The sequence below is a fragment of the Rhopalosiphum padi genome, chromosome 2 (genome assembly GCF_020882245.1).
Source record: "Rhopalosiphum padi isolate XX-2018 chromosome 2, ASM2088224v1, whole genome shotgun sequence".
Classification (NCBI taxonomy): domain Eukaryota; kingdom Metazoa; phylum Arthropoda; class Insecta; order Hemiptera; family Aphididae; genus Rhopalosiphum; species Rhopalosiphum padi.
The window spans coordinates 11,771,056-11,793,226 of NC_083598.1; the positions used below are offsets into that span (position 1 = coordinate 11,771,056).

General features: G+C 30.1%; 1 protein-coding gene across 1 annotated transcript in view; it reads right to left on the reverse strand.

Annotated features, from left to right (window-relative positions):
- LOC132919348 (uncharacterized) overlaps nucleotides 1–21,395 on the reverse strand; it is a 56,867-nt gene extending 35,472 nt beyond the window's left edge. The window contains exons 1-2 of the mRNA XM_060980906.1: nucleotides 20,701–21,395; nucleotides 4,426–4,562 (exon numbers count right to left, since the gene is read on the reverse strand). Of these exons, the coding sequence (XP_060836889.1) occupies nucleotides 4,426–4,562; nucleotides 20,701–21,037 (474 nt within the window). The 5' untranslated portion in view covers nucleotides 21,038–21,395. The remainder of the gene's footprint in view (nucleotides 1–4,425; nucleotides 4,563–20,700) is intronic.
- Between the last annotated feature and the right edge of the window lie 776 nt (nucleotides 21,396–22,171).

Consider the following 22,171-nt stretch of genomic DNA (forward strand, 5'->3'; position numbering starts at 1 on the left):
TAGTTGGTATATTTACAACAGCTGAATACAATTTTAAGTAGGTAACTTAAAATTAAATAACTAGCAATAATTTTTTTAAAGGCAAATTTATACAATAGTTATTATTTAAATAGTTTTATTGAAACACTCCTATGCGTTACAACATAAACAATTACTAAACAGTTAATTTCACGTCTTTTTCGGCAGCGTTACTTATCTTAAAAACAATAAAAATAAATCTTTTAGATTAAAAATAAAATTATAACTTATAGGGTATAGTGACGGAATATTTTTTTAGATTAATTCTGAGATTAGCAATGACATATCACTCACCAGTTTTATAAAATATCAACTAAAACATTTACCATTTATTTCTAAATTTATCCAATTATTTCAATTATTTGATTATTGTTACAATAGAAGATTTTATTTGATTATAAAGAAAAAATAATATTTTTATTATTATTATTATTTATTTATATTTGTGTGTTTATTCGTGGACGAAATTCGGCCACCATTGTGCTAACAGAAAAAAATAAATATTTCAAAAATTGTAATTGATCCAGACATCTGAGAACGAACTGTAGCCCAGATTCCCTCACTGTATTATATTATATATAACTATATAAGTAATGTATAGTCTAGACTCTAGAGTGGATCCTAGGCGTTAGATAAAGGATGACACAGCCATTTTTTTTTCGTTCTCTTAAGTTGAACCGTTAGAGCACTGTGCTGCGTTTTTTCTCAATAAAAAAAACTTTAATACACTTTGTCACTAGGTATAATACCTACTAAAATTTAGAAGTTAGATTATATGTATAGGCAATGTTGAGAAACTTTTCCTTCATTACCAGACTTTTGAAAAACTTTGAGAGATTTACGATGGGTTAATAATATTTAAACGGTTAATGGTAGTTAAAATTTGTAGGTATATCTACATAAAAAAATGTATATTGATATAGAGAAAATAAACCGTTTAATAGATTAATGGTGATATTTATTAGCCTATAAAAACATTAAAAATCATTGTAACATATTAACAACAAGAAAAAAAAATGTAAAACTTAAATTCAAAATATCGAATTAATTATATTACTTTTAACTCTTACATTTTTAAATTCATAAATCTCCGACGTTGTACAGCGTATACCCATTGCAAGTGAATAACGTTGCGTAATAATTCAAAGTTAAATGTACAGAGTTTACGAGCAATTCGGTTTTAACTGTAACGTCTTAACGATAATTATTTACATTACTTGGTACTTATAATTTATATTTCATTAATAAAGTGAAGTGACGTTTAGTAACGTAGAATATACAAAACCAATTTTACCATTTATACGAAAGTATAACTTTGTATAAAATACACGCCATTCATACTTACGATTTGGTACTCTCTTAAATTTAAAATGTATTTTTATCGAAACTTAATCGTTTGAATAAAAAAAAAAGAAAAAATTCTAAAATAATTTTTACTTTAGTTTCATTTGTGTAATAATGTTGGCCAACTGAAAACAAATACCCATCCGTACTGTTATCAACATTCAATGTTCGCAAAATGCAAGTTCGCTCTTCCGAATAAATTATAATACAAGTAATACAACATACATATGTATTTCACGTCCTCTTTCACAAAAGTAAAATTGGCACGGACCATTTTATTTTCTGGGGCGTTAACATTGATCGATATCACTATCGCATATAATTTATATTACTTATTCCATTTTGTTCTTTTCACAAAGTGTTTATAAATGTAATTTTAAAATATTATATCATTATTATTATATACTGACTAACTGCTTATGCCTTCCATTAATAATTAATTAAAAAACTTAAAATGATTTAATACTGAACAATTTTTATATTGACGTTTGTCTTAAATTTTTACAAATAGTAATCAAAAGTTTAAATTAAAAATAAATGTAACATCTTCAATAAGCTGATTAAAAAGCAACTGACAACTTTCTAATCTATTTTTACTTATTTACTTGTTTTTTTGTGGAAAATATATTGGCGTATTAAATTTGAAAGCAATTTAATAATAAATCATTTTATGAGAAAAATGATTTTGGACTGAATTCAGTTAAACCGACTGCCGACATTTATTCAATATCTTTCAACAGATGTCGACAATTTATTCTTATATTTGAGTAACTATTGAGAAAATCAAAGCTAACCTAAGCATCTATACTGGTTTTGCAATTATTTATATTAAATTAAAATTAATATTATTATAAAATCAATCTCAGTAAAATAAATTATTGATACTGTATTTTATTAAGTATTAACAATGTATTATATAGGTTTCGTATTCAGTATTTTTATACATTTTGAAAGTACGTAATTTATACAAATTTATTGTTCAATTAAAGGCTAATGAAATAAAACTGATTCATTAAAAATATTATTTGGAGTCCAGATGTGATCTGTGAACAAAAACAGTTGTATTTTATTATGCACAATTGAAACGGTGATTTTTCTAAATATAACTATCCATTAAAATAATAAATTGTTTTTATTCAAATACAACAGAACTTTATCAAAAATATTATACTGTATAATACTGTAGCCTTGCACAAAAAAAAGTTATATATACATATATGTATTTTTTCTAAATTGATTTATTTTTCGAATAGGTACAGATTTAATAGAATTGTTATAAAACATGCATACTTGTCTTAAATATAAAATAAACTAAAGCTGATATTATATACCTGTAAGACCATGATAATATAAAATTTCAAAATATTATAAAACTAATATTAATACAACAATTGTATTTAATAGTTTTGTATGATTATTGTTTGAGATATATCACAATTAATAAACAATATAAACTTTAATGCGATAAAAAATTTTAGTAGATTAATAGATTATTATCTTATAATACAATATGTCCTTTGATGACAATATAATATTTCAGCGTCATATAAGTAGATAAGTTAGTCTTCATTTTTGATGATGCTCAAACATCTTTTTACCATTTAACGTTAAAATCTTTCCTATTCCTTTGATAAGTAAGTAAACTTGTTAAAACGATAAATGTTTACAGCCTATTAATTATCAAATTATGTGCTGCATAATATAGTATATGCTGCATTTAAATAATCTAATTTATGTCACTGCGTCAGAATAATTAAACATATTATGTGCTTCGGTAATTGGATAACCGAGTTTTGTATTTAATATTGATATCACTTTGGTTTCTACTTTCTAGCATAGTGAATACAATTCATATAATACATTAATACGATTATTCAATTCACATTTATTGAATTTTCCGTTATAAAAGTAAAATTTATCCACTTTATCTCTTCAAGTGGATTTATAGTTGAATTGAATAACTTATAGTACTGCCATTGACATTATGCTAAAATATTATTTATTCTAAGGGTAATACTTGAATAATTTTAAATTTACATAATCTACATGATTTAATATTTGTTAATACTTATTTACATTTGGATGATAATAGTTTTTCTTCAAATTATTGCGATACATACCTACCTCTGGAATTACATTTATTAATAATATTATATACTCATTCAATTTATATATTATAATATAAAACAGTGTATGATAATATTATTATAATTTAAAAAGATAAAAGCGTTGTAACTTATAAATAGAATTTAAGTAGTTATTTAAATTTTAAATTGTAGACCATGCCCAAAGTGTACTTCAGATAATTTAGTATAAAAATAATTCAAAAAATGTAACCAACTCTATTAACATACTACTTCTTTGAGATTTTTAATAACCAGTGTATTATTTGCATTTCAACATTTTTACGCCGGATAATTCTTTTGAAAGTCAACATTTGGAATCTCAAAACATTTTTGAAAATTTTTTTTTTTTAGATAATTTTAAATCACTATACAACAAAATGTTAAAATAAAATAAAATTTTTAGTTGTTTTAGTTTTAATTTTCTCAATTACAACATTATAATGACAGCGTTTAAAAATTAGATAAAATTAATAGTGGATTTAAACTAACCAAACCTATTATATGCCGGACATATTATGTCCTCTAATTCGCTCATCTAAAATTTGAATATTATATTTTAATCAACAACTACTCGTACTTGTTAAAAAATTAATAACCATACCTACATTGAAATTCGCAGAACTCTGTTCTGTTAATGTGAAACTTTATGTATGCTATTGTATAAAATAGTAAAACATAAAAAATGATGACAATAAAAAATAGTAAAAAATATTTTTTTTTTAAATGTTGTTTTGTAATGCCTTCAAATAATCTAAAAAAACTTAAAAATGTTGATAATTTTCGAGAAAATGAGTGTTCATTAAAAAAATTATCCTGTATATTATCATACATTTTTAACGGAGAATCCGGATCTTCTTATTTTAATTATACACAAAATTTAAGTAAGTATATCTGACTGTGCAATATTAAGTTAAAAATACTTATTAAATATTCTCACTTGTATTAGATCTCCCAAATGATGACCTGGTGCAACGAGCTTTATAAAACAGATGAATGGCAACTTGTCGGGTTTTGGACGATGTAATTCAAATTCGTACGTTTTTCCGACGTCTCCGTAATAAGTTCGATTGCACGCTGTAAAAAAAAATTATTTTAGTATACCAACAAAAATTAACTTTAGTTAGGTAATATTCTGTATATAACAAATGAAATCGTCCTCTGGGTAAATAGTATGGATACTATAGATAGCGAAAAATATAATATGCAAAGAAGCATATAGATGAGCCTTTACCCGTAAAATATTATAATCATAGACATACACGTCGTTATAATTGCCGAAAATGAAAACCTTCGTCGCTGTATAAAATAATAAATCAAAACTTTGTCAGTATCGCTTTTTAAGGAAACTATCTACCGTATTACAGAAAACTACATGCACGGTAATATGTATCGTTCGTCGTAGCTCATACTGCAGCTGACGCGTAACAGAGTAATAAAGTTTACAAGCTAAAGCAGTTATAATTTTTGCAAAGGAATTGCAGAGAACGCAATTTATATCTCGGACAATACACGAAAGACTCGATGTTATTTCCGGAACAATGTTTCGGTTTCGTGCATGTCATGCAACAGCAGCTTAATCTCGTTTAACAAAAAGAAGAGAGCCGGGTAAAATAAAACCGTCATCGCTTATTATATACGGCTGACAGTCCAATGAAATATGTTTCAACAAATTTGCTCAAACAAATCATCATTTGAACTGAAAACTTTATAGTATCCTTCAATGGTTTGAAAAAAAAAATATGTTTATTACCCAAATTTGCCAACAAACAGCAGAATTTTATCGTACGTAATACCTAGGTACGCATGTAGCCGGTGCAGGGCGGCGTATACCAACACTACAAACACGCAATCACGTTCGATTATCTATTGAAATGTATTAGAGGAGAATAAAAGCAACTTCAACGATAATAATCGTTTCGATACAGGTATAGGCGGTTGTCAGCTCGAAACTGTTTTCCCTTCGAATGCACAATTATTATTAATAAAAACTCGTAGGTAGGTATGTTGTAGGTAGGTATACGCACGATTTAAAAAGCGAAAAGTTTGCAAGTGGTTTTACAACCGAGAGCAGCGGCAGTATAGTGCACGCAGCGTGTTATACACATTTGTATATTTAAATTGATGTATTTGTATAACAGTAAAGTTACGGTGATGTATTATTTAATAGCGACGGCTGACAAGTTCATATTACAGTAGTTACTTTACGTTTCGCCAAATCGCTATGCATTGTAGAATAAATTAATTGGTTGTTTGTACTTTGATATACATAATGCATATTGTATAAACATAACGTGTCTGTGTAAAACGCATAGTGGCACACGATATTATACATTTCATCGAAAAATAAAACCATTTCCGGATAGGTCGCGGACGCTTTATATTTTCACATAGTATAGAGTATATTATGCGGTGGTGATATTTACTCGCAAAGGAACACTTTAATCTTCTCGTGGTAAATTTATTGACGCGTTATATTATTCGCTTTTAGAATATAGATATATATATATAATTAAAAGAACTCGCGCAAATACAGCGTAATACTTTCTTCGATTTATATGCACAAAATCTAATGAACGTGCCCACAGACTATGTGTGTAGAGCTTCGTTACGAACCAAAATCGTATTAACATATTGTCATTCATACAGGCGCAGCAGTACCTACAGTAATATACGGCGGCGGTACTTTTCACCGGACCGTGGTTTTGACAATTTACAAGCCATCCCGTCAAAAGGATTACGGCCGTTTGACCCGATGTAATTTATTCATCTCAACCGTGGACGAATTATAATTTATAATTGCTTTATGTCACGACTGCCCGCCCGAAAAATTACCAAATTATATAATACGAGAGCGTGCGTTTTGTTGGCTCGCGAGTCACGGGTCGTCGCCACCACCGAAACTTAACCCACATAATATTATTGTATACACAACAATAAACATCGTCGTTTAAATTGTTTAAAAGTACAACGAGACCAGGTACGGTGTTATTGTGTATAGGAATGTGTTCGAAGTGGAATAATTTTATTATTACCGCCCCGCGCAACGCGATCTTCGGTCGAGTGAAGTATAGCGGCATCGTATATACGTACTATATTCATACGTTATTAAAATGTTATTTACGCGCAAGCCACGTCGAACGCGTCCGCATTGCGGCTCGCACAGTGCCAAAGCCAAACCGACGCGGGACACCTCGCGGGATACGGCTTAAACCAAATACGGTTTGTAAGTGATATTTAGATCAAAGCCCAATAATACGATGCGCAATTTACTAATGAATAATAATATATTTATATACATCACAATATTCAAAATGAGCGTTGGACGTGGTTGATTAGCATACGCGCGCGACGCAGACTGACGTTTGCAATGGCACATGTCACGCGTGTGGGTGCCTGATGGCACTTAAAGCACCCCCCCTCGCGTATACAACACACTCCTCCCGTATTTATTTTCCACTAAACTGTTCTAAATATATATAAGATGTATATTAAAATATATATTGTTGTACGACAAATTATTTTTTAATATTTCTGTGTTATATCGTATAATAGGCAATAAATAACTAACTGCTGTAACGGAACCGAACGAAATAATAATACACACACACATAAGCAATTAAATACGTTTCGTCATGTGTCCTTGTTAATACGCTTTGTTACTTTGATGGCATCAGTAGACAGCACTACAACAGTAACATAATATTTACTTATATTATTGTATTTGAATAAATAAGTTCAATGTATTTCAATAAAACGTTTAAAGAACGAAAACTTTTTTTCCTAACTAAACTAGATATTCAGATATAAATTTTGCTTAGAAAGTTGTTTAGGAGGGAGGGCACGCCTCCACTGGCCATTTAGGAGTAAAAAATTGTAGCACTCCCACGAGTCTCGTTGTTTTGATTGAATGTGCGCCTATATGGACGTCTGGCGTGTAGTTTATAGTGAAGAGACGTTGTGACGACCTTAGCCGGAAAGACACAGTTTTTATGAAAACTGTACCCACGATCGTTTGGTGTCGTATTTTTGTCTGAACATCGTGAAAAAAAAGCTCAACGTCGATGAATTCATCGCAACTATAAAATCGAGGTGTTTATTATTATTATTATATTTTTTTATCACTCGTACTCCTCACTAGAAGATTATATGTACCGCTGAAATACACGTAAAATAAAGTAGGTATATATTTATTATGATCCTACACAAATATGGCAACAGGTGCACTGTACTGCAGTTACATCACATCAGTATCAGTAAAGGTAAACTGCGCCGGCGTCGGGTTATACAAGACTACACGTAAACGTATTATTTCGAGGCGAAGGGGGATGTATTGTGGATCGCGTACAAGTTGCCCTTATAACCGACACGGTACACATCTACATATTATATTATATACGAGGTGGAATTGTACACGGAAAGCTAGTGCGGTATACAGGTATAATAATATATGTATACGATTTGGATGGGTTATGTGGGTGTATATACACGATTTAACCAGCGGCGATGTAAACCGATTATAACAAGGGGAAAGCGCCTTTTATGTTTCCGGATAATAATAATATGGAAAACAAAATGTACGTATATATTTTATACGGGTGTAGATATCACACACGCCGATATTATATATAAAACATTACGCGGTAAAACATCGCCGCACACACGCGTCTCGTGCGGATTTAACGTATATATAGTGATTCAAAATCGTATGTACGCGAACGGTCGCGTTCGTACAATAATAATAATATAAAATATAAAATGGTTTATAAACAAGGCGTATCTAACGGTGGGTATATGGCGATTTCCGTCCACATATATATATATATATAATACTGACCACACGATAATATGACGCGTGATTGATGATGACGTGATCGACCGAACGTATGAGGTACGCGAGATAATATTATGAGCGCGTACACCAGAACGGCAATTTTATATTATTATTATTATTATTATTATTATTGAAGCGTCGAGTGCCCCAGAGTAGAGTTACCTCCTATAATCGACCGACTGAACGCGTGGCGTTAATTGAATTATTATTGCCGCCGCCAGTGTGCGGGTGGTCGGTTACAGTGTGTGTGTTGTAAGTATATATACTAATGAACACTACGCGAAACGTTTCACGCCGTCGAGGTATATATATTATTATGTGCTGTATATAGCTGTATTGTCAGGCTCGTAAATTAAACTCATGTACCTATACATGTACCCATACGGGGACGTGCGCGCTAAATAATTATACACGATTGCAATGATGCGTATTACATAATATAATTTATGATATATATATAGAGTATAGATGACGAAGAGATTTCAATAACGACAAGAGTATATTATATTGTGATATGCAATTATTGTTTGTATCGCTACTATAAGAGTACGAAGGGTTGCTAGGTACCTACTCCAGAATCCAGAGCACGCGTTGCTTTTCGATAATATTCGTTCACATCATTATTAGTTTACAAATTAAAGAACATACTTGACTTAAAAATTCTCCATAATTTAAAAAAAAAAACTTTTTCGCTGTTTATGTCATTCTTAGGCATAATTTGTTTTGCAATTTTTATAGGCATCGAAATATTCTAACTTACAATATTCAAGAAATAACTACTCCGCGGGCACAAAATATCTGTTGAAGTATATGATACAATATTTAGCTTTTATTTTCTACACTCTTGCCGCGTCTAACAATTCCTAAACATATTTTAATAAATCAGATCAAAAATCATAGTAAACATATATTTACAAAAGTTCAGAATACCTGACTTGAGTGAGGAAACCAACTTCAAGCACATGATAAAAAGTCACCCGAAAAACGACACCGGATGTATTTAAATATAGATTAAATATTATACAAAACACATATAAATTATATTATTTTTCGTCCTGAAAAAACAAAGTGTAAACCTAAATAAATAAACAATAAAATATGACAAAAAACTCAGCGCAGTTTGTTTTGGTTTTTTTGTATACAAAAAAAAAAACATGAGAGAACTTTTAGTCCACTCCGTGGCAATATTATTTTTATAATAAATATATGCAAATAATACTTTATGTGTTTATCTATTCTAGTCATAACTATGGATTTTTTTAGGATTCTCAAAGCCTCTCCCCCTGTCCAGTCACCCATTACGTGTGCAGTACATATTATTATAGGTGTGGTCTTCGCGACTATATTCACATTTTTCGGTTATACATAATTACAAACGTCATTATTATATAGTAATGAAACAATAACTGCTAACAATTATAGGTAATAATATAAAGTTCGCATATATACGTCAAGAATTTGCTGTTTTAGATCATAAACACACTAGCAAGTGATAGCCACATAACGTACATGACGTCTAAATCGTGAATAATATGATACGAGACGAAAAACGGCACTGCATAATATTTAATAAACTAAAACGCCGATTGACAAACGGTTTGTTGCTATAGTACCCTGTACAAATAGTTTTGAACTACGAGTATATAGATTATTATTTTAATTTTATGTTAAACCATAGTTTTATCATATCGCCTATAGATACTCTCAATGTAAGTACGTGGAAATCGTTTCCGTCAATAATAATTGGATATTTGGATAATATGATAACATATAGCTATAGCTTTAACTTAAATACAGAAAGAGATTAAACTTTCAAATGTATAATTATTTATCTATTCGTAAATAACATAAACTCCTGTCAATGGTAAATCGTAGATATAGGTACACTCGTATGTACGGTTGATGGTTGTACCTTTTATTTTATTCCATGTCATTGTAAAATAATCAGTGCACAGAAAATCAATATATTTTAATTTACATGTGCATTAGTACTATTAGTAACAAGTTATATTTGTGCACTGTATTATTGTTTCATAGAATTTTTTTTATTTTTAGAAATGAAGTAAAAATTTACAACCGGCATGTATATTAAATATAACACAATAAGTAATTGTAACTAGGCTGGACGGTATGAGAGAGGGAACGCCCATTCGCACTACTTTTCTAATATTATAAACTCAATTTAGTTTGTATTAATGATATAATTACAATCACGTGGCCATTTTCGTTTGAGACAACAGGAAGGTTGTCAGGTAGTGTACTAGTGTGGTATATTAGAATAATTTATGACGTTTTTATTGATTTTATTTTAATCATAGGATGCCGTTATTACATGATATCGTTGGAATATCGAGATCATGAAACAATGAACATAGCATGAAATTTCAGTAAGGAACTAAATTTTATTTGTTAGAATGATTGAAAGATTTTTAGGTTAACGTTTTTTTTTGTAGTACCCCTGCAGAGTTGTATGCCATACCCCATTGCAGGGCGTATCAACTCTTTGTAAATTTGCATTTTGTTTTTTAGTGATATTTTCGATCGGAGTAGTTACCTTAGTTTGTGAAGTCTGAGGTTTAAAGATTTTCATTTTATTTTTATATGGGTTGCCCAAGTCAGCCTTTTATTAAGATGGAGAATCTAGGTTCTAGACAGAAGTATCTATGGGGATATATTATATATTCATTGAATTATAAATTATTATATACCTACCGTTATTTTCATTATTTAGCGACTTAGTATAATCTAAGACGGACTTAACAATTAATATTGTAATATAAAAGCTCTATATATATATAATAGCCCATAGCTGTAGTACACACAGGTATCCATTATTATATTTTTTTCGTGTTTTTCAATTTCACGCTCGAATTGACTGTTTGTTTTTTCAACTGTTAAACATTCGCAAATCGGTATATCTTTGAGTCTAGAAGTCAACGCATGCACGTGTAATGAAAATATACAGTCTGATTTACCAAGCATACTCATTCCCATTATTTCGTTTTATAATAATTTTTAAAATTCTGACTAAGAATTTCTAAGCATATTTAAGGTTTTAATAATTTTAAAATATCTACTTAGATTTTTTTTTATACCATTTAAGGGATATTTTAGCTTATTTTATTTTATGAGAAACGCTTTTTTATCTGTACATTTACAAATTACTTTTTTTTTTAACAATTTGATGTTTAAATAAAAATTCGAAGGATTAATTTTTAAGTAATTAAACATTGTATATTATAAAAAGCTTAATAAGTCCATGATTATGGATTTGAAAGATGTGGAAACTATGATTATTTGAAAATAATAGTAATATTATAGTCTAATATCATTGATTTAATATGCGTATATATTATATATGAATATTTAATCAATGCGAATACTATCATGAAATTTGTAAAAATCGTGTAATTATATTAATATTATTATAAGAACATTCAATTTGCAATAACTCATAAACCTTCAAAATTCAAAGTTTTTGTCTTTAATCTCTGGTGTTTTATAAGCTCTATTTGAGGTGTTTAATTCAAAAAACACACAAGTTGAATACATTTTTATCCTCCCTAAAATTCGAGTTATCGAGACTCGACTGTATCAACTAGATTAAATATCGCATTTATTTTATATTTTTGTAAAACTATTTTTTAAGAATTATAATTTTTAGTAAATAAATTAAGTAACTCAAAAACTATTCATTTGTCTTTTGAATTAGGTTTATTTATATTTAAAAAAAATAACATCTACATAATAATTTATATTCTTATTAGTTAATACTCGTTTATAAAAATGAAGTTTGGATCCCCAATAGAACAATCCTTAAATTATATAAAAATCTAAAAATCTATTTATTTAAAAGTATGGTCTTTAAGCATACGAACTAAAAAAATTCTTAAATCATAAATTCATTATTAGCTAAAGAAAAATATTTAGTGAGCATGCTTGATGAATCACTTTGTACAATAATTTTAGAAAAACCCAAAATATTTAGTGCCAAAAATAGATTTATTTAAAAAAAATAAAATGTATACACAAAAAGTTGTTTGATGAGTTGTTATTTATATATTTTTAACTAGAAAAATGTTGAATATTTAATGCTTTAATATATTTTCCATTATATAACTGCTATATAAGTATCTACGTCAATAAATACATTTCCATAGTGTGTTATTTTTATTTTGTATGAATTAAATATGCATAAGACATGTTATACTTTAAAGCATAAAGTAGAACACGTCAAAAACGTTTAAATACTTAATCTTATTTTTTTTTTTTTATGTACCTATGATAAATTTGCATTCATATAGCATATGATGAACAGTTTATTCTTATCTATATATATACATCTATACATTTATTTAGAAACAGTGAGCTATGCCACTATGGAATATTTATTGTTCATTTTAACTTCCGAGTTTTCAATCAATAAACATTAGATACTGTCTGTAGTCTGTTTATTTTAATGAAGAGAGAATAGTAATCGTCATGGTTGTATGACGTGTACTATTGTACTATGTAGTTGTGAAGCACGTACGTATAAATTGCATAATATTATAATATTTTGTTACAAAATTATACCCATATGTTGTCAGTACCGGATATTATTGTCTGGAGGAGTTATTTAGGTGCGAAATTATTGTGAATACTAAATACCTTGTGTAACTATGAACACAAAACGTAATGAATACAAAATAAATCATGCTTAGCTAATGTTATATAAAATAAAATAAAAATACATTTTTAATTTTTGAAACGAATATATTGGTTTTTGTTGATTTGGCATTTCTAATAACCGTTAAAGAAATAAGACAATGTCTCAAAAAATAAGAATATGAACATTGTAGGTACATTTAAATAAATGTAAGTCAAAAGGAATGAATTTGGCATACATTATGTATAATGTATTGAAAAAGAAAAAAATAGTATTGGCAATTTGCCTCTCTTTTTTAACCTGACACGATAGAAGGATAAAGAAATCACATTCAACAGGATAGTAACTAACAACACTGAACAATTTTGGTGCTATTCCAAAATGCATTCGATAGTGTTACAGATTATAGTTAGGTATAGCTATTACCGTTAAGTATACACTCTAGTAGAATTTTGCTCAGTGCTATTAAATTGACAAATAATAGTATTTTATTCATTTATAGTTGGAATGAACTACAATTGCTGACCGGCTTAACGTTTTTACGTTTTTAAAATGTCTAAATAAATAACTAGAATGAACTCTTAAGCTGAAAATTGCACATAAATATTACAATTTCGACATAAATATTATATTTTTTTGAAGGTAGCCAGGTAAGTATGTAATTAATGTTAAGTTGTATACTATCGAGTATTGGTTACATTATTTTATGGACTATGAACGTTATTCCTTAATGTTTTAGATATTAATAAATCTGTTATCCAAATCTGCAGTAAAACTTCAATATATACTTCTACAATCTATACACAATATCGTAAGCGTATACTTAGTGAATTTAAAAAAACTATTAATATTTTTTAAAGTTATTTATAAACTAAATTATTACAATAAAATAGATAATAAATATTGATAATACATTAACCAGCGTAGTCCTGAAGATATTCGCATTATTATGACGTTGAAGACTAACAATGGCCATATTTTATGAGTACTTACTTAATAATTTAGTCACTTATTGGTTATTGAACAGAAAATAATAACTTAGAAGATAAATTAGATTTATATATTATAATGTTATATTAAAGTACATATAATTTGTTATATTAAAAAAACTAAATGTCAAATAATAAATATGTATCATTAAATCGAATTTATGTGTATCATTACAGTATGATGAAGATCGAATGAAGATATAGGACAATGATATAATGCAATTAATGCATTCTATCGAATTAACTAGATAGCAATTTGTGATACATAATAGTAATATGTTGAGTAGGTACCTATTATGACATTCACAGACATTTTTAAACTGTTTTATTATGTTAAAAATGCAATAACTTATTTTATTTTAAATGTTTCTAATATATTTTTTTGCTTTTAATACATACTTTTTTTTTATTAGAGGAAAAAAATAATCTGTTAATGCAGAATTTCTAACACAAATTTGTGTTATGTTTAAGTTATTTATACGTTCGCGATAGAAATTACTCGATAGAGGAAGTTACCCATCGGTAATACCTCGCGAAATATATTATTTCGTCGCAGAGGAGAGAATATAATTTTGTATTTATTTTGTCTAAGAAATAAGTCACAATTTCGATTTGAACACATGGACTTTGAATTTTGAGATTAATGTAATTTAATGTAATAATGTATGCTAAGAAAATCTTATTGAACTCTATTATGCATGTATATTGTAGAATCAATAAATAACAAGAATGAAGATTAAAAAACGTTTTAAAGATAAAACGTTCATTACTAAGATAAATTATAAATTTAACCGAGTATTATAAAATAAGCACTTGTCTAGCTATAGTCGTCATATTCACAAGATAATTCTGATAATGTAAACCGATACCTAAATCTTTAAATTAAATCCTCCAATTAACACAATATGTAATATAATACAATATACTGGAAATAAACTCATATAATATTTTTCAAATGAATATACATCTACTCATAGGTTTGTATATAAAAGCATTATGTATATTATTTTATATGAGATTTCTACTATGTTTACATTGAAAAAACATTTTTCACAAATCATACAACTCTTGATATTTACTTTCCAGTACTTATAGTATTTATTTTAAAGTCTGATCATGAACGTTGATTTGATGTATTTATTCTTCAAATATATTTAGTAATTTAGATAATTACTGAATAATAACAAGTATGAATATTTCGTACAACACTTACATTTTAAATGACTTAAATCGCATTATATTTAGTTATTACTTATTAATTTATTAGTTATTCTTATTATATATTACGATAAAACTATACCTAGAGTTATTACCAAGTTATTAAGTCATAAAAATATTTTTTCTTTTTAAATTTATTTGAAATATTAATCATACTATACGTAATAGGTACTAGATAATTTCAGGATAATTTTATTTATTTATGTAGATGAAAACGTAATTTTTATTTCATATAAAAATATGGTATGATAATTCAGTTTACGATTAACTTATGATAATATTTTCTTTGCGAATGAACAAATCAACATTTATTATAAATATTTATCTACTATTTAATAAAATATTTTATATAGCGTAAATTTTTCAAGTATGAAGGTAAATAATTACATTTTAAATATTATATTATCTAATTATAATTTATTATTATTTTTACAGACCACCTAATAGGTTATCAATTATCACTAATTCGTAAAGTTTTGGGCGTAGTGCACATTTAAAGGGTATTTAAAATTGTAAACTGTTAAGAACCAAAATATTTTATTAGGTGTTAATATTAACAGAAATATCTTACATAATACATCTTTCAACTATTGTGTTAAGATATATAAATGTCATAACCATAATTTAAAGATAATAAAATTAGTAAAAATGTTACGACTAAATTTAACAAATAGTTATACAAATTAAGTGTATTAATTATTATATTTGTACCTATACATAGTAAATACTATATGTATTGAATATTGACGGAAATAAATAAACGAAACTTTACAGACGTAAAGTATATTATAAGTTCAATTCTAAATAAAAAGGTCAGGTATAAGCCATTAAAAACATAGCTTAAGCGTTTTAAGCGTTTTGATACACATAATCAACCACGAAAACCCATAAAAATGATAATCGATTTCAAGTGCATTGTAAGTGTAAGAAACGCGATTGAAGTCATTTATCGTTCTCAAAACTGATAAGCAGTTAACATATACGTACAACCAATTTTATTTATAGGTAAAGATTTTACAATTATATAAACTATACCTAATAATTCATTGGATCGTTAGTATAAGGTGATGGTGAAATTCATCAAATCAAGCTAAATGTTTCACTATAGTTAATCATTTTTCCTACAAATATATATAATGTAATAATTACACTAATAAAGTGTAGGTGTTGGTAATTCTATAAAATACGAGATAATTCCATTAACTTCCCGGCCATTTATTAGAAAATATACTGAATGAAGAGAGGAACATAAATTGGATTTTTATACCTGCAATTATGTTTTAATAGAAATGGATAAAAATTAAGATCATAATGATGTACTTTATAATTAAAACGTGGATTAATTTACTCCAAAATAAACAAATTTAACAAAATAAATAAAAGTTATAAAATAAAAACTTTTTTTTTTCATTAACATAATATTATTTTTATTAATAAATAAATAATATCAATAGATATTATCCAAGATTTTAATTGATAATTTCTTATATTACAGTACCTACCTATCTATGTAGTTATGTGTCGAAAACTATAAATTCAATACATTTAAATATTGTTTTACATAACAGTCAGTAATACACAAAAAAAACTTCTGTGTATATACTATATTTATGTAATATTATATATATATATATATACCTATATCAACGTATTTCAATATATACTTGAATAAAATTTAAACAATTATTTTTCTTTAAAGTTCTTTGAACATTTCTAGAAAACACTAAACCAACCTAATCTAAATTTGTTCTAAAATTTGAATTATAAAATGTAAAATAATTCGTTCAAACATGGAAAGGTCAAAATATTCAAAATTATGCATTGAAAGAGTATTACATATTCAATTTCTATGTCATAAAACGACTTTTGTGCTAATTTAGCAACAAACAACAAGAATAAATATGCAAATGCACACAAATCTGAAATCCGCTCTCTATAATTATAACATAATAGAATTACATGCATAATATTAGGTTAATATCTTTATTACAAACTAGTTTTTATCAATCTCGTTTACGTTTAGTGCATTTTTATTAGTCATCCGCCGTCAATGTAGTTATATTATTATTGTACATCATAAAAAATGTTCAAAACATAACAAAAAAGTCGATAAAATGAAAATATTCTAGATTATCTAAATTTATTTGCGAATATAATATGTAAGCACATAAAATCACTGTATACAGAAAAAACTCGTATCTATCTACACAGTTACACATAGACGTGGCGCATATATTATATTTGTATATTTTATTACACGGAATGATTCAAAACGATTTACACTCGAAAGAAGAAAATATTATTGGATGTGCCAAGGCCAACTAACGGTAAAGTTTGCATGGATTCTATCTATTTTATACGTCTATATAATGTACGTGTTCTTGCTTTTAGATTTCCCTAGAAAATAAAACTTCAGAAAATTATTGCTCTCCGAGGCATATACTGTATTTGACGCTTTGGCTATTTACTTTGTCGATATTTCGATAGTTTCAAACAATTTGTACGTAGTTCCGTCTAATCTTCGTACTTTTATTTCACCTACGCATCATTTTGGATATTAAATAAAACACGTTTTATTTTAATTTTAATAAAGGGTACAGTCGTACAGATGACATTTTCATAACACATATTTTCTATCACCACAATGTATAGCTGCAGGTAAAACAGTCCCATTTCGACGTTGTATAATTATTTTTACACGTGCCCGTGTACGCAAGTTTGTATAACACCACAGTATAATGTTCAATAAACGCTAAAACATTTCGAGTGGTCACTGAAAATCTATACATTTCCACCGCAAACTCCCTGAACCGTTGCTTCTCGTGTAAACTATACATGACCTCATTACACGCGTGAAATCAGTAGTACAATAATAATATGTAAAACTGTACTCATAATACAGACAACCAACCGCCAGATAATATTTGGCTATTAATAATACAAATCAATTTCAAATCCGATGTAGGTACGTAGGTAATGTAATAGTAACGAAGCGTTTTGTTAGACCTGTATTGTGAATGATTAATTTATAATCGTTATTATACGTATATATACATAAATATATATGCGAATGATGAACGTTAGAATACTTTTAATATTATATACCTTTGTGAAATGTACACGTATCTATTTACTTTCAGACATCACAGAAAAATAAACAAAACATTTTGAAACGTATTTTTTATTTTAAAATCAAAAAGGGATTTTTTAATAATTTAAATGTTTAAATAACAACATTCATTCATACATTACAAAAGTATTGTATTCATTTTAACTTGAAATTTCTACGAGTAAAATTTCTGAGCACTCACTAAAGTGTCAAAAATAACTATAATAATTGTATAATAGTTAAATTTTGCGTTATGCTTATGATCTCTTCAAAAATACAATACGTGTTTGGTAGAAGATAACATTTTAGAATAGTCAATAGATATTGTCCTATTCCCAGGAGCTGACACATTTTACAAGGTTTCCTATACAAATATAACGTTTAATAACATTAGCTGTATTTTATTTTGAAACGGGACAAAACAGATTGATGCGATGAAGATTCCTGTGAAAATGTTTTATGAAATTAATAAAGGCGGCATAATCGCTTCGAATTAAGCGTCGACTACAGAGTACTACTGAATATTCTGGAGTGTAATATTGTGGCGATTGTGTTATCGCAGTGATTGAATTTGACGCCTGTCGAGTTCCATATAAATACAAAGGCGCTTAAAACTAGCAAGCCGTCCATAACGCGAATATAGATATTGGCTATACGTAATTATAAGTTATAGTAGTACTTATAACTAATCAAGACAAGTGGAGAAGTAATTAAATGACGGTGATGACGGTATAGTGGTAGTGTATAGGGAATAAAAAGTATAATATCCAAATCAATGAACAAACGATCGACTTAATAAACAGTTTTGAACCATCTAACTTTTACTATATACTACGTGGAAGTTAAATTATAATATTACATCGCATTAAATACTAAAAGACTTCCGACGAAATCACAGCATGATATTTCGAGAACATTTCATACATAAATATTAAATATTTTAATAAATAATAATACATAGGTACAACCTATACGTTATTATACGCGATGTACAGTGTTTATTAAATCGACGATTGTCGACGGAAAGTTTTCAACCATACGCGGTCTGCGGCGTTCGTTATATATTATTCATTTGGCTATAAATATTGCAATCACCATTTTCCCGGTAAACGAGGTGGCTATATAATACACGATTTCCGAGTCATGGCCACCAGGCCACGTACATCATAATCAAAGGCTTCATTTCACGCATTGTTTTGTGGGATGAAAATATTAAATATAAAATAAATGCTTATCAGATGGTCAGATTTTGATTGGTCGCTTTCCTTGCAAAATTACTATACTTATAAAATCCATTTTATAATACACGTACATCAAGAACAAAATTGAAAAATAATATAACCCTGCGTGAAAAATGCCCATCAATTCTTGTACCTCAAAAATTAAGACACATGAAAATATATAATATAGTATCAAAGGGAGAATCGCAATAGCATCGTGTGTGATGAATGTAAATCGGCAATTTCTGCAATAATTTAGAGATGAGAAACAGACAAATACGAATTAAAAATTAATCAACAAAATATTAAACATCAACCGGTTCCGAATAAGCGATCATCGTGTCTGTGCGGAACCTATATACTGTGGGTACGGGACGACTGTAGGGAAATGTTGTCAAGTAAGCTTTTCCGCGGCAGTGGGTCAATTCCATTAAATGGTATTTCGAGGGGAGGTAGGTGAGCAGCCCCGTACTATACATTATCGGACTGACCATCTTAAGTGGCGGGAAAAAAAAAATCGTTTTCGACGTCTGAACTGGTGAAAGAAAAAACTCCACGGCAAAATATAACAAGACATAATAATCTTACCTACTCCCATTTTCAAAGACATTCCGTTTACGTATGTGTAAATTTAATAATACTTTTTAGCATAGATGATATTATATTATATCGATAGGAGGCTGAGACGCGCGTATTCTATTGATATGAAATGTAATAATAAAATACTGTCGTGTACTAATGAACGATGTGAAAACACCTACAATGTGACTTTCGTATAGATTTCGCCCGATGGTAAACCGCATTACAATGGATTGTCGCACTTTTGAAAACTTGCGAACAAACCGTGAAGTTCCGGACCGAATATCGTTATCTAATGCTTCGAACTCGACCAAAGTATTATAATCGATTCCATCATCGTTCCCCTCAAAACTCTTAAAACAGATTATACGATACACATTGTATAGTTATATGCAATATGCACGTGTACAATAAAAGTATCGTTTATTATGGTTTTATCATTATGTTCGCGTCGTTCTTTATTTCTACATCCGTCACTATATCCATTGTCTTACAAACTCCACTTTTCACTGCTCAAATTCGTATTAAATCTCGGGACCCCGAGTCTGCAGTATAAAATGACGCGGACGACGTTAATAAATAGACAGTTGTAAATGATTTGTTGTCGGTTGAACTCACGCGTGCAGTAGTGCGGTTCGTCGGACCCGTCCGGACAGTCGCGCCGGCCGTCGCAGTACCTGATGGACGGCACGCACCGCACAGCGGCGGCTCCGGTGGCGTCGTCATCGTCTTCGTCGGCGGCGGACGACGACGAGGAGGTGCACGCGAATTCGGAAAGCGTGCAGGTCGCCGGTCTGGTGGACATGAGCTTCGCGTACGCGCCACCGCCACCGGCCGCGGCCACCACCACCGCGGCCAGCACCACCACCGCGGCCGTCGCGGGACGCTGCACTCCGACGACGACCGTTCGTCGCGGCCGCGGATTCGAAGTCGTCGCCGCCGCGGTAGTAGTCATCGCGTAGTGACGAGGTATTACTCCACAACACTGGTAACGGTGGTCGGGGGTACCTATACCGCGAGAAAATAGCACGTGCCGGTGCGGTGGCTAACGGAATACGCACTTTTGGGGCAAATAAAAAAGGGCAGATCTACCCTTAGACGCGCATCGGGGGCGGTGATGACGGCGGTCGGATGCGTTTCGATATCCTCTGGTCGCCGCGATTGACGGCGGGACGACGACGCACGTGCGCTGGCGATGACGACGGCGACCGCAAAAACCTCGGACTTGGTATCGTCACGCCGCGCGAGGGTGCCGCGTACCTACTCTCGCCAGAGTCACCGTCACTCGTCGTCGTCGTCGTCGTCGTCGTCAGTCGGCGTTGTCGTCGTCGTCCGCGATCGGCCGCCGCGGGATCGCGCGTCGGCGGGCTGCAAGACCCGAGCGCTCCGCGGACAAACCCGCGCCCTGACCCGTTTTCCCGACGTTGGCACGAACGCGCTCGCACACTGCGGCACAATCAATACTGCCTAAAGTGAAAACGCCTACCAGATGTGTGTGTACACGCGCGCCGTCCGTATCTCCTCTGCGGTGTTCGAAAGCTCCGAGCACGATGGCCACGACCACGGCAATAACTACGCGATGCGATATAAACATACGGTGCGTACGTCGCACATCACGAGCGTTGGCCGCCGCGCGATTACGTCGCCCGACGGGTCCGCGGTTTTTCCAATGCTCGTTTTCGCGTTCGCTCTCATCCCGCGCTGTACACATCATTATATCCCATTCACGCACTGCACGCGCGACGACGATCGCGTCCTACTCGCGAACTGCGGTATTCGTCGTCACTTCCAGTACACGCATTTACCTATTTGTATATAGACATGTATAATATACAACGACAATCTCGACACGTTTATAAACACCGATATAATATAGAGGTGACTTAAAAAAAATCCCTAATAATATAAGGAACAACTCGGGGGGGGGGGGAAAGATGAAAAGAAGCTTTTAATTTTATGATCCATAATACGCGGAAAAAAAATAAAACAATATAAGTATTAAATTAAAAACACATCTTAATCGAGTGATGGTAAGCTCATCCTAGAATAGGGAACTTCACAGAGAAAAAATATTTAAGAATTAAGAACC